At 43.1% G+C, this 13787-nt stretch overlaps 1 protein-coding gene across 4 annotated transcripts in view; it reads left to right on the forward strand.

Moving 5' to 3' along the window:
* The first annotated feature begins 378 nt into the window (after positions 1-378).
* Positions 379-13787, forward strand: part of SNX13 (sorting nexin 13) — a 169641-nt gene continuing 156232 nt past the window's right edge. For 2 of the 4 annotated variants that reach the window (XM_043509218.1, XM_043509220.1), the window contains exon 1: positions 411-633. In XM_043509218.1, the coding sequence (XP_043365153.1) occupies positions 622-633 (12 nt within the window). In that variant the 5' untranslated portion in view covers positions 411-621. Of the gene's footprint in view, positions 634-13787 lie in introns of all 4 variants that reach the window. The other 2 variants (XM_043509219.1, XM_038390132.2) reach the window with 2 other exon arrangements.

Below are 13787 nucleotides of genomic sequence, written 5' to 3' on the forward strand. Positions count from 1 at the left end.
AGCAAGCTCCCAGTCAAACCACCCCCACCCCGCTGCTGACACGTGGGACATTTCGAGACCCCCCCCCCCCCGATACCACGAAGTTGTTTGCATTCAATCCCGTGGGCTGGGCGAACACGGCGCGGCTCACTGAGGTGCATTTCCCAGCGCAGGGTCCTGGCTCCACGCTGGGTCCTAAATCCCCCGGCTACCGCTGCAGCCTCAGGGCCACTGGCCACTGCCCTGACTGACTAGCCCAGGCTGCCCCGCGCGGGGGCGAGCGCTACGCTGGCTGCGGCTCTAGTCACGTCGCGCCCATGCCCAGGTGGGGAGCGCAGGGCCAGGCCCAGGCCGGAGACAGGCCAGGTGGGGGCGGCTCCCTCCCCGTCGCTCCGCATCCGGCAGCCCCAATGGGCGGGCGCGCCGGCGGCGGCGGCGGTTCACGTAGCCCTCCCAAGATGGCCGCCGCTCCGGACCGAGCTGCGGCGGCGGCGGCGAGGCTGAGGGCAGCAAACGGCCGCTGAGGAGGGCGGCAGGGAGCCGGCAGCGCCCGCCGCGCAGCGGAGCGGGGGAGTCTTTCCCGGGCTGCTGCGGGCACCATGCAGCGGGGCTAGAGCCGGGGGAGTCCGCAGCGGGGCAATAATGTTAGCAGAGGTAAGAGCCCACCGAGGCCGGGAGGAGCAGCCCCAATCTCCCGCTGTGTGGGTCTTCCCAGGGCCTTGGCCCCCTTCCCACCTCCGGACTGGGCCGAGCCCATCCCAGCCAGCAGCCGGCGGCTCCCGTCCGCTTGCGCTGCCCGACTCGGGAGCTGGGCCCCTCAGCCCGTCCACATCGTTAATCACCTCGGGGAGCGGGAACGGCGATTAGTTCCTCCCTCCCTCCCGGCTGGCTGCGGGGGGCTCTTGGAGGAGCCGCTGGGCCGGCCCCGTCTGGCCTGGGGTGTGAGGCTGTTATGAAGTGCAGTCGCCCCTGCTTTGGGCTTTAGTCATTCAAGAGGCCGAGGTCCCTCAGCCTAGCCTGTCCAGAGGTCAGAGTGCCTCCCCCAGCCCCACACGATTGGGTTTCAGCTTCAATAGGACCCCATCTCTGTTAAGCACCCTGTGTTGGATCCCTGGTGCACTGGCTTCGCCCAGGCTTTGCCTTAATTACTTTTGGGTTTATTAATTGGACATCGAGGCTGATTGGGGTAAAGGGCTGAGAAGCGGGAATTCCTGGGTTCCAGTCTTGCTCTGTTGTTGCCTGGGTGTGTGGCTGTAGACACTTCTTGAAACGTGTCTGCCTCAGTTTCCCCAAATAACAATTTGGGGAGTTTTGCCTCCCTTACAAGTGTGTTTTGATGCTTAAGGTAACGTTTAAGGTAATAGCACATAAAATATAATGTAAATCCAAAGTATCTGATGCCCAGTCTACACTAGAAAATTAGGTCAGCATAACTACGTCACTCAGGATATGGATATGAAAAATCCATATCCCTAAGCAGCATATTTAAACCACTCTAAATCCCCATGTAGACAGCGCTAGGTCAACAGAAGAATTCTTCTATCAGCTAATTACCACCTTGCAGGAAGTTGGATTACCTATATGTAGGTAATATCTATGCTGAAGCTACCGTGGAGCCATGCTGCTCTAGAGTTTTAAGTGCAGACAAGCCCTGAGTGTCATAAGTGTGCTTGGTGTTGTATAAAACATAGAAAAGATATGATTGCTGCACCAAGAGGCTGGGAGTGCAATGTGATGTCTGGCATAGTTTATCAAATGCTTTAAGTTCCTGGGGTTTCATATGTTTGTAAGTTTCCTTTCTTTAAAGGATTATTGATTATCCTAGGTTTCAGAGTAGCAGCCGTGTTAGTCTGTATTCGCAAAAAGAAAAGGAGTACTTGTGGCACCTTAGAGACTAACAAATTTATTAGAGCATAAGCTTTTTGATTATCCTGAATGCTAGCTGTGTTCTTACATTTATAAGGCATGAGCCCTCTCCATTGTCCCTGTTCATATTCTGGTCTGTCATTTAAGTCCACCTACCTGCAAAGAAGGGATAGAGGCCAATTCCTCTAAACAATATATAGTTAAATTTTGTCACATGTTGTTATGTGTGTGGGGCAAATGGCATTAAAGGGAAGTGACACTGCCTTTTGACACCTGAAGCATATGATTTTTATTGGCCGTGAAGACAAACAGATATTTTAAGTTCTGATTTGCATATCCTTTTATTTCATTGAGATGTAAGTTCCTGAGTGGGGAAGGTGCAGTGCACTATTTGTGGGAAGTGTTCATGTTAATGTAACAGGACAAGAACTTGCAGACTAAATAATATGTGTAAAATAAAAATCCTAGTTTGAACGTGAGCTATGTGGTGGTATTTTGTTTGGAGTAAATGGACTACTTTGAGTAATGGTCAATAAGTGATTTGTATATGTAATGCTTTATGTACAGTATTTCAGCAGTAAAACCATATTACCTTAGATTTTTAAAATCTATGCTAAATTAAAATAAATACAATCTTGGGTGAATGATTGTCGGGCTCAATGGGTAGTGATCAATGGCTCCATGTCTAGTTGGCAGCCGGTGTCAAGTGGAGTGCCCCAGGGGTCGGTCCTGGGGCCCGTTTTGTTCAATATCTTCATAAATGATCTGGAGGATGGTGTGGATTGCACTCTCAGCAAATTTGCGGATGATACTAAACTGGGAGGAGTGGTAGATACGCTGGAGGGGAGGGATAGGATACAGAAGGACCTAGACAAATTGGAGGATTGGGCCAAAAGAAATCTAATGAGGTTCAATAAGGATAAATGCAGGGTCCTGCACTTAGGATGGAAGAATCCAATGCACCGCTACAGACTAGGGACCGAATGGCTCGGCAGCAGTTCTGCGGAAAAGGACCTAGGGGTGACAGTGGACGAGAAGCTGGATATGAGTCAGCAGTGTGCCCTTGTTGCCAAGAAGGCCAATGGCATTTTGGGTTGTATAAGTAGGGGCATAGCGAGCAGATCGAGGGACGTGATCGTTCCCCTCTATTCGACACTGGTGAGGCCTCATCTGGAGTACTGTGTCCAGTTTTGGGCCCCACACTACAGGAAGGATGTGGATAAATTGGAAAGAGTACAACGAAGGGCAACGAAAATGATTAGGGGTCTAGAGCACATGACTTATGAGGAGAGGCTGAGGGAGCTGGGATTGTTTAGTCTGCAGAAGAGAAGAATGAGGGGGGATTTGATAGCTGCTTTCAACTACCTGAAAGGGGGTTTCAAAGAGGATGGCTCTAGACTGTTCTCAATGGTAGCAGATGACAGAACGAGGAGTAATGGTCTCAAGTTGCAATGGGGGAGGTTTAGATTGGATATTAGGAAAAACTTTTTCACTAAGAGGGTGGTGAAACACTGGAATGCGTTACCTAGGGAGGTGGTAGAATCTCCTTCCTTAGAGGTTTTTAAGGTCAGGCTTGACAAAGCCCTAGCTGGGATGATTTAACTGGGACTTGGTCCTGCTTTGAGCAGGGGGTTGGACTAGATGACCTTCTGGGGTCCCTTCCAACCCTGATATTCTATGATTCTATGATTAGTACCAAGTTCATATTTAGCATGTTCTTATATCCAAGGGGCTTTATATCTAAAAGGGTTTACTGAGGCAGTGAGCTGTTTTGAGGTTGAAACTTGTTCTGTTGATTTTTATGATGTCTCTTGGTGATATTTTAAGGTACATCATCAGAATTCATACTAATAATTGCTTATAATATTTTCCAGTTTTGAATTGCGAAGTGAAGAATGCTACCCCAAACAAAGATTACCAGTTTTTCAGACTTTGGATTTAAATTTGATTTACTGATTAAAATCCTACCAGCAAAACAGAGTTATCCACAAATACTGTATCCTAAAATTAATACTAAAGAGATTCATACAGCTCCAGGTTTCCCCACTGGCTGCTTTATGCTGCTCATAATCAGTTTCATAAAGAGGACGTTGCTGAAGACTTCTAAGTGGAGAGGAAATCAGTAAGTGACCGACATGTGTTGTGTCTTTTTATTTGCCAAAAGAAACTCACCGCCTGAAAATTTTGGGATCAAAAACTGGGGACTTTAAGAGTAACCCACCTTACGTGAAGTTAGTGTGTAAAATTAAATAGTATAAATTATTTTGCTAAATAAGCAAAACATAACCTTTGAACCAAACATATGACTTGATGTTGGGGTCAGAAGGAGATATTTGTAAGTGCCATGTAGATCAGTGGTTCTCAAAGCCGGTCCACCGCTTGTTCAGGGAAAGCCCCTGGTGGGCTGGACCAGTTTGTTTACCTGCTGCATCAGCAGGTTTGACCGATCACTGCTCCCACTGGTCGCGGTTTGCTGCTCCAGGCCAATGGGGGCTGCGGGAAGGGCAGCCAGCACGTCCCTTGGCCCGCGCTGCAGCCCCCATTGGCCTGGAGCGGCAAATCATGGCCAGCGGGAGCGGCGATCGGCCGAACCTACGGACGCGGCAGGTAAACAAACCGGTCCAGCCCACCAGGGGCTTTCCCTGAGCAAGCCGTGGACCGGCTTGGAGAACCACTGATGCAGATGATTCTTCTTGATCTTTGGTTGTTGGTTTTTGGGTTTTTTAAAGAAGCATCATTCCTCCTTCAATTTCAATAATCCATAGTTACTTACATTTAATCAAAATAATAAAAACATGTTGAAGGCTCAATTTGCATTCATATACTCATGTTCTTAAATAGTTTTCTATTATTCTTATTAAGTATTACTAGCTTGTCAGTGAGCACCCTCTTCTCCCCCATATTTCCCCCGAACAGACCCACTTTAAATTGTTAGTGTTGCTCTTTCATTTCCTTAACATTTCCGGGATGCTACTTTAAAAATATAATTTTTTATGTGGCCCAAGTATAGTATATCTCTTCTTAAGCAGACACTAGATTCCATTTTATAAAATGTTTCATGTGGATGCTATTTAGATAGTCATGTACTCATATGCCTTTTCTTTTGGGAAAACAAATATTCTATATAGTTTGGCCTAGTAATGACAAATATAGTCATGCTTCTGTAAGGTATTTGACTTGATACTACAGCTCATTTTGATTAAAAAAAAAAAAACCCTAGAAAGATATAAAATTAACATGGCACACGTTAAATGGATTAAAAACTGACTAACTGGTAGGCCTCAAAATTTAATTGTAAATGGGAAATCATCATAGAATGGGTGTTTTTAGTGGAGTCCCACAGGGATTGGTTATTGGCCCTCTGCGATTTCACATTTTTATTAATAACGTGGAAGAAAACAATCATTACTGATGAAGTTTGCAGATGACATAAAAATTGGGGGAGTGGTAAGCAATGAAGAGGATAGGTCACTGATGCAGAGCAATTTTGATTACTTGGTAAACTGGGTGCAATCAAACCATACGTATTTTAATACTATTACCTCTAAATATATATACAGAATATATACATCCAGGAACAAAGAATGTAGGCCATATTTACAGGATGGGGGAACTCTATCCTGAGAAACAGTTGTGGCAGACTGACAACTTCCTGCAGTATCCTGAATGAACTTTGTTGAATTATTAAAAATGCAATTGTCTGTGTTATTGTGCAATTGTATGTATTTCCATGGAAGGATAAAAAGAACAGCAGGGGGAGATTAAGGGGAGATGTGGTAATATCTTCAGAGAAGAGACCTCTACATCTGCCCCACACTTCCTGAAAGGTATGCATATTCTAGTTCAAACTGGATTCTCCAGGGACCAACAGACACCGAAAGTGTTTTTGGATAAATAGCTTGGATTTAAACTGATTCATGGCCTTCTTCCTGATCAGACAGGACTCCTTATTCACACAAGACCACAGTACTTAGGGTAGGATTGGAGGACTGGGACTACTGAGGTTCAGGAGATTGAGTGCTTGTTTTTAGATGAATCTGTGATGAAGTGGTAACTGGAAGGAATCCCATTAGATAGCGGAGTTGAAGGACTGCTCCTGCTAGGGTGACCATATGTCCCGTTTTTCCTGGGACAGTCCCTTTTTTAAGCCCGGTCCTGGCCGTCCCCACTTTTTTGGCAGAAGTGGCTATTTGTCCTGTTTGCTCTTGCTGACTTGATCAGTTGGCAAGAGCAAATAGGACAAATGACCACTTTAAAAAAAAAAAACAAACAAAAAACCCAAAGGTGGAGTGCGGTGTGGAGGAGTGTGCGGGAGGGGATGAGCAGCCATGCCAGCCCTGTGCAGGGGGAGAGGCAGGGCTCAGGTAAGCAGCGACGCCAGCCCCAGCCTTATGGGTTGCTGGGGTGGGAAGCAGAGCCCGGGCTAGTCCCATATGGGGTGGGGGGTGCCTTTGGACCAGCACTCTGTGATGTCCCATTTTCCCTTTGGGAAATATGGTCATCCTATCTCCTGTCAGAGTATGTTAGGATTGGGGTTAATTCTGGTAAGTTTATTAGCATGCATTCTTTTAATGTTTTAATATGTTTTCTCGGTAATGCTTTTTAACTTAATAAAATTGGCTTTCCTAGGAAGTGCTGTGTGGTTAGCTTATCACTGTAGAGAGTACAACTGCTAACCAACTCTGAAGAGAAAGCAAGAAGGCATCCCTGGGAAACATGTGCAGGGAAATACATGGTGAAGGAGGAGGCTGGGCAGCCTGGAAACACCCTGGTGACAAGGGAGAGGGATGTGTGTCTCCACTCAAGAGAGGCAACAGCTGTGGAGCTGGAAGCCTGAGAGTGGGTGCCCTGGCTGGCCCACTGAGGGGAAATACAAGTGCAGTTGCTCTCAACTGTGCCAGCAGACTCTGAAAAAGATTTGTAGTCATGGTGGATAATAAGTTGAACATGAGCTCCTAGTGTGACACTGTGGCCAAAAGGACTAATGAGATCCTTGGATGCATAAATAGGGAAATATTGAGTAGGAGTAGAGAGGTTATATTTGCCATTGGTTCAACTGCTACTGGAATACCGTGATCAGTTCTGGTGTCCACAATTCAAGAAGGATATTGATAAATTGAAAGGGTTCAGAGAGGAGTCAAGACAACAATTAAAGGATTAGAAAACATGCCTTATAGTAAGAGTCATGGAGCTCAATCTGTTTATCTTATTAAAGAGAAAGTTAAGGGGTGACTTGATTACAATGTAAAATATTTAATAATTGGTTCTTCAATCTAGCAGAGAAAGGTATAACACAATCCAATGGCTGGAAATTGAAGCTAGGCACATTCAGACTGAAAATAAGGCATACATTTTTAACAGTGAGAGTAATTAACCATTGGAACAACTTACCATAGGTTGTGATGGATTCTTCATCACTGGCAATTTTAAATCAAGATTGGATGCTTTTCTAAAAAATATGCTGTAGGAATTATTTTGTGAAAGTTCTATGGACTGTGTTATACAGGAGGTCAAACAAGATTATCACAATGGTCCTTTCTAGCCTTGGAATCTAAATGATGTAAATTTAAATGTGGTAGATCATTGTTTCTTTCTATTAAATCTGTGCTGCAGATATCTTAAAATGCATTTAATGTTTGGAAAGCACTATATAATTTGTAAGTGCTGTGGTGAGAGCTAGAGTGGCTCCAAATCCTGCAAAGACTTGCATATGTTTAAATTTCTGTACTGTGAGTAGCCCCTTTTTCTTAATTGGGACTACTTATACTGAATAAAGTTAAGTATGTATATAAGTTTTGATAGTTAGAGGACTGCAGTGGTTTCCATTCCAGTCTCCTTTATAGTTTCTTACAACTTTCTGAAGTCTTCATTATTTTAGGATGAAATTTTCCAAGCTTGGGTTCTGCTAAAAAGGGATCCTTTATTTAAAATTTATGCAAAAACAGATGAGCTGTTTATTGAGTTGTAAAAAGAATGTGGGCATATGTGGGGTTGGACATAAATTCTTGCTAAATAATTTTTGAACAACTCTTCAGCTGAAACACCTGGGCATAAAAAATTGAAACATGGCTGGAAATAGTGCTTTTTGAGAAGTGTTTTTGAGTTTTCTGGTGAAGATTAGGTTGGATTTGACTGAATTATGACTTTAAGAAAATTGCATGCTTCCTTGCATGCTTCACATTTTGTGCATGGTTTCTTACTAAGCTTGTGAAGTAAGCGGTTATGGAAGTCTATGCTGCAGTGTAAGACCAGGGTTTGAACTCGGGCTCAAGCCTAACCCTCTTCCCATCCACACACAACACTAACCCACGGCTAGGACCCAGGGCCCCAGAGGGGGCGTGTCTAAGCCTGACTCAAGCGGGACCCATGGTTCAAGCCCTATTGCTTTTCACTGTAGACACAGCCACACTGGACTCATGCTCTGGGAGTCTGCCAAAAGGATCCCACGATCCCAAGGTCCGAATTTCTTTGTCCTCTGGAGAGTCAAGTTTGTAGACAGTTTTTTCCCACATGGTGCCATGAACAGAGAGCTAGTTGCCACATTTGGGAGGGTCCTTAGAAGTCTGGGATATGCGTGTAGGTGCTAGAATCCCAGGTAGGGACCAAGTGTTTAACAATTCTTCACTAGGGGTTACAAATGAGTGTAGCTGCTATTCTACTAACTCTTGGATTACATTGCTTTGTAGATATATCCTTAGGGCCTATCTACACAGGAAGTTAAGCTAAATTAACTAAGGCAGTATCTACACTATGGGACTATAGTGGCATTGTTAGGGTGCCCTAGCTATGCTGGCATATCCCTATAGTGAAGATGCAGCCCACAGCGACGGAACTGGCTTTTCCATTGCTGTAAGAACACCACATCCCTGAGTGATGGTAGCTAGGTCAACGGAAGCATTCTTCTGTTGACCTCGTTGATGTACCTCAGGAGCTAGGTCAGCATAGCTACGGTGCTCAGAGGTGAGGATTTTTCATGCACCTAAGCACAATAGCTATGTCAACTTAAAATTTAAGTATAGACCAGGCTTAAAGATGTGACTTCAAAGTTTGTTAGTTAAAGTACGTTAAACTCCTGAGTGGATGAACTCATTTAGAAGTAAAGTGGCCTTAGTTCACTAAGGGCTTGTCCACACTGGCACTTTAGAGCACTGCAATTTTCTTGCTCAGGGGTGTGAAAAAACACTCCCCTGAGCGCAGTAAGTTTCAGCGCTGTAAAGCGCTAGTGTAGACAGTGCACCAGTGCTGGGAGCTATGCTCTTGTGGAGGTGTTTTTTTTAAGAGTGCTGGCAGAGCTCTCTCCCAGCGCTGTGCTATGACTACACAAGCCATGTTAAAGTGCTGCCGTGGCAGTACTTTAATGTTGCCAGTGTAGACAAGCCCTAAGTGAATTAAGCTAAAGCAAAGCCCTTAGTTATTTAGGTAAAAGTGTACTGGAGGTGCAAAGGGATCTGCTAGAACTGCTATTCTGAATCACCTTATGAGTTTCACAATAGAGCAATTCACCATTCCCAGTTATGCATCTTGTGAGTAGAAGGGGACTTCTGTGGACCTCTTTAGTATGTGAGAGAGTTCCCATTGCAACAAGTCAAAATTTCCAGAATATTCTTTAAAGCCAACTTTGCTGTATGTAAGGGAGTGAATCTCATTTTTATGGGGGAGGGGGGAGGGATAGCTCAATGGTTTGGCCTACTAAACCCAAGGTTGTGAGTTCAATCCTTGAGGGGGCCATTTAGGGATCTGGGGCAAAAATTGGGGATTGGACTAGATGACCTCCTGAGGTCCCTTCCAACCCTGATATTCTACAATTCTATGAATTTGTCTTTAAAAAATAAACAAAAAACCTCAGAAGTTCCTATATTGCACTATATTAAGTAAATGTTAAGCTTACAAAATTAAGTGTTCAGATCAAGAAATGCCAAAGTTAAAGAAGCAAGTAGTTTTATCAATTCTCCAAATATGGTAAAAAAGGACTGTCCTTTGAAACCACAGATTTATGGAGGAAAAGTTGTAAAAAGTCTTAGGGTCATTTATAGTTGGCTCCTGTGTAATGGAGTACAGGATTTTGACCCTGGTATTTTGATGGGTTTACATTTTTATTGTGAAATAATTGATTTTGAACTGAAAATAATTACTGTGGGACTTTACCCCATAAATGTGTGTTTTTGCAATATTTACCATGTCAGCCATTTTTTGCTATGGCAAGCAACCAGCCTTATTGGCTATTAACTTGCTTTGAAATAATCACCTTTATGAATATGTTGTAGTTTACCACCTCATTGCTATAATACTAGCTCGATTCAGAAATATTCAGGAACGGGTTTAACATACAGACTTGTTTAATTTCTTTTGTCTATTCCTTGATTTGCAGCTATGAAAAGTTGAAGAGTAGGTTTTCCAAACGTGGCTTTGAAGTTTGACATCATGATTGGGTTATAAATTGCTGGTAGATTTAGGCCTGGCTTGACATGAGTAACTGGACATGGGTGAAGCCTTATTTTTTTGGGAGATAAGATTAAGGATCAGCAGGCTGGAAACAGAATGTCTTTAGGAGCTAAGATAAGGGGGAAATATTATACAAAAATGTCACTGTTATGAAATTTTACCAGTCTGCACTTACCTAAAAAATTGTGCCCACTAAAATTTAGTAAAATATAGTTAAAAACTGTTTTTTAAAAACTTTCTAAACCAAAATGTTTAAAAATGCATAAGACTCGTAGAGTTGGGGGATGGATATATTAAAAGAAACTTAATAGGATTGGCACAAAACTAAACTGTTTGTTTAAAATCAGCATCTCATTGTAAAACCAAACTGACGTAGAAATGCTGTGGGAACATAACCAAGCATTTCAATAGAAGATAGCGACAAAAGTAGAGCATCCACTGACTGAGCAAAACCAAGGACTCATTAATAAAGCTTTAACTATATATATAATAAACATAACATTGTAATTGCTTTACAAAAGTATTACATTAACATAAGAACATAAATAACAGCCGTACTGGGTCAGACCAAGGTCCAACTAGCCCAGTATCCAGTCTTCTGACAGTGGCCAATGCCAGGTGCCCCTGAGGGAATGAACAGAACAGGTAATCATCAAGTGATCCATTCCCTGTCGCTCATTCCCAGCTTCTGGTAAACTGAGACTAGGGACACCATCCCTACCCATGCTGGCTAGTAGCCATTGATGGAGCTATCCTCCATGAACTTATCTAGTTCTTTTTTGAACCCTTTTATAGTGTTGGCCTTCACAACATCCTCTGGCAAGGAGTTCCACAGGTTGACTATGCGTTGTGTGAAAAAATTCTTCCTTTTGTTTGCTTTAAATCTGCTGCCTATTAATTTCATATGGTGACCCCTAGTTTTTGTGTTGGGAGGAGGAGTAGTAAATAACACTTCCTTATTTACTTTCGCCACACCAGTCATGATTTTATAGACCTCTGTCATATCCCCCATTAGTCGTCTCTTTTCCAAGCTGAAAAGTCCCAGTCTTATTAATTTCTCCTCATATGGCAACATTAAGTCAATATGTTCTAATAGGAATATTGTGTATCATGTGGGAGATACGTGCTATACAAAGTAAAAGTGGCCAAGTTCTATGGAGCAAAAAACCTTGCCTTTTATCACTACAGAAAAGTTAAAACTTTGGTATAAGAATGGTAATGCCAGTTGGTGCAAGGTAGGAAAATTAACAAGGGTCCAGTACCATGAAGTTAAATGTGAAACCCATATCATGTGGATGAAGTTTGTTTTCTCTCCTCAAATACTGTTCCAAGATAATGCAAGAACTGGAAAGCTCCAGCCTTGTACTGCCATTTGCACCTGGTGGACACTTACATGTACAGCTGTAATGTCTTACAGACAGAGATGCTGGCAAGTGGGTTCACGTTGGGGGAACAGTCTCTAGATTGTACAGTACAGCTGAGATATTGGATGTTTGTAAAATAAACATTGCATATGCTGGTGATAAGTATTCTGTACTGTCTGAAGAGGGCCACTTCTGGTATGGACCAAGGGAATGTTATTTTAATTGGCCTATGGTTTCTTTCACACCTAAATTTCCTCTAGAAAATGAAAAGATTATATTTTTAGCCTTTTTTACAACATATAAAAACAAAGTTAAAATTATAGAAGGATGCTTTAAATGCAGGGCAAGCTTATAATGTGGAATAATATCCTGGCGGGCTATACCATAAGAGAGAAACTTGTACCCCCTAGTTTGTACTTTAAGCCTCGTGTCGGTGGTGGTTCAAATAATTACAACAACTGTGATCTTGGGAATGTGTTGCTGGGCAATGAACTTAAAAAAGAAAGCACAGAAAAACAGTTTTCAGAGTAGCAGCCGTGTTAGTCTGTATTCGCAAAAAGAAAAGGAGTACTTGTGGCACCTTAGAGACGAACAAATTTATTAGAGCATAAGCTTTCGTGAGCTACAGCTCACTTCATCGGACGTGAGCTGTAGCTCACGAAAGCTTATGCTCTAATAAATTTGTTAGTCTCTAAGGTGCCACAAGTACTCCTTTTCTTTTTGTGAATACAGACTAACACAGCTGCTACTCTGAAAACTGTAAGGAAGTGATCACTTAAGATGAGCTATTACCAGCGGGGGAGGGGGGGACCTTTTGTAGTGATAATCAAGGTGGGCCATTTCCAGCAGTTGACAAGAACTTCTGAGGGAGGGGGGGAGAATAGTTTTACTTTGTGTAATGACACATCCATTCCCAGTCTCTATTCAAGCCTAAGTTAATTGTATCCAGTTTGCAAATTAATTCCAATTCAGCAGTCTCTCGCTGGAGTCTGTTTTTGAAGTTTTTTTGTTGAAGGATAGCCACTCTTTAGGTCTGTAATCGAGTGACCAGAGAGATTGAAGTATTCTCCAACTGGTTTTTGAATGTTGTTATTCTTGACATCTGATTTGTGTCCATTTATTCTTTTATGTAGAGACTGTCCAGTATGACCAATGTACATGGCAGAGGGGCATTGCTGGCACATGATGGCATATATCACATTGGTAGATGTGCAGGTGAACGAGCCTCTGATAGTGTGGCTGATGTGATTAGGCCTTATGATGGTGTCCCTTGAATAGATATGTGGACAGAGTGGGCAAAGGGCTTTGTTTCAAGGATAGGTTCCTGGGTTAGTGGTTCTGTTGTGTGGTGTGTGGTTGCTGGTGAGTATTTGCTTCAGGTTGGGGGGCTGTCTGTAAGCAAGGACTGGCCTGTCTCCCAAGATCTGTGAGAGTGATGGGTCGTCCTTCAGGATAGGTTGTAGATCCTTGATGATGCGTTGGAGAGGTTTTAGTTGGGGGCTGAAGGTGATGGCTAGTGGCGTTCTCCTGACCACTCACCAGCAACCACACAACAGAACCACTGTTTCATGTTCTCTCTTCCCACTGTATTTTCCACTGAATGCATCCGATGGAGTGAGCTGTAGCTCATGAAAGCTTATGCTCAAATAAATTTGTTAGTCTCTAAGGTGCCACAAGTACTCCTTTTCTTTTCACAGAAAAACAGATATACTGAAAATAAAACCCATTCTAATATAAAAAAGAAAAACAAAAGCAGTGGAATGTAGGCCTGGCTTGACATGAGTAATTGGAAGTGGGTGAGGCCTCATTTCTTGGGAGTTTGAGTTAGGGAGGTAAATGGATTAGCAGGTTGGAAATAGAATGTCTGCATTAGCTAAGATCATTTACAATGGACAAGATAACAATAGATAAGATAAGTCAAGAATGTAAAGATGAGGTAAAGAGTACATGGACAGAGCATGCTGTGCAGGGATTGGTCCCTACAAAGTAACCAAGCCAATGCCAAAACATGATGCAATGTGTAGTAAGTGCAACGTAATGTGTAAGTGTATATAAAGGAAGAGGTTTGCTGTGAAATATGTGTGATATGGATGTAGGATATAACCTATATCCATACCCTACACTTGCATCTGATCA

The sequence above is a fragment of the Dermochelys coriacea genome, chromosome 2 (genome assembly GCF_009764565.3).
Source record: "Dermochelys coriacea isolate rDerCor1 chromosome 2, rDerCor1.pri.v4, whole genome shotgun sequence".
Classification (NCBI taxonomy): Eukaryota; Metazoa; Chordata; order Testudines; family Dermochelyidae; genus Dermochelys; species Dermochelys coriacea.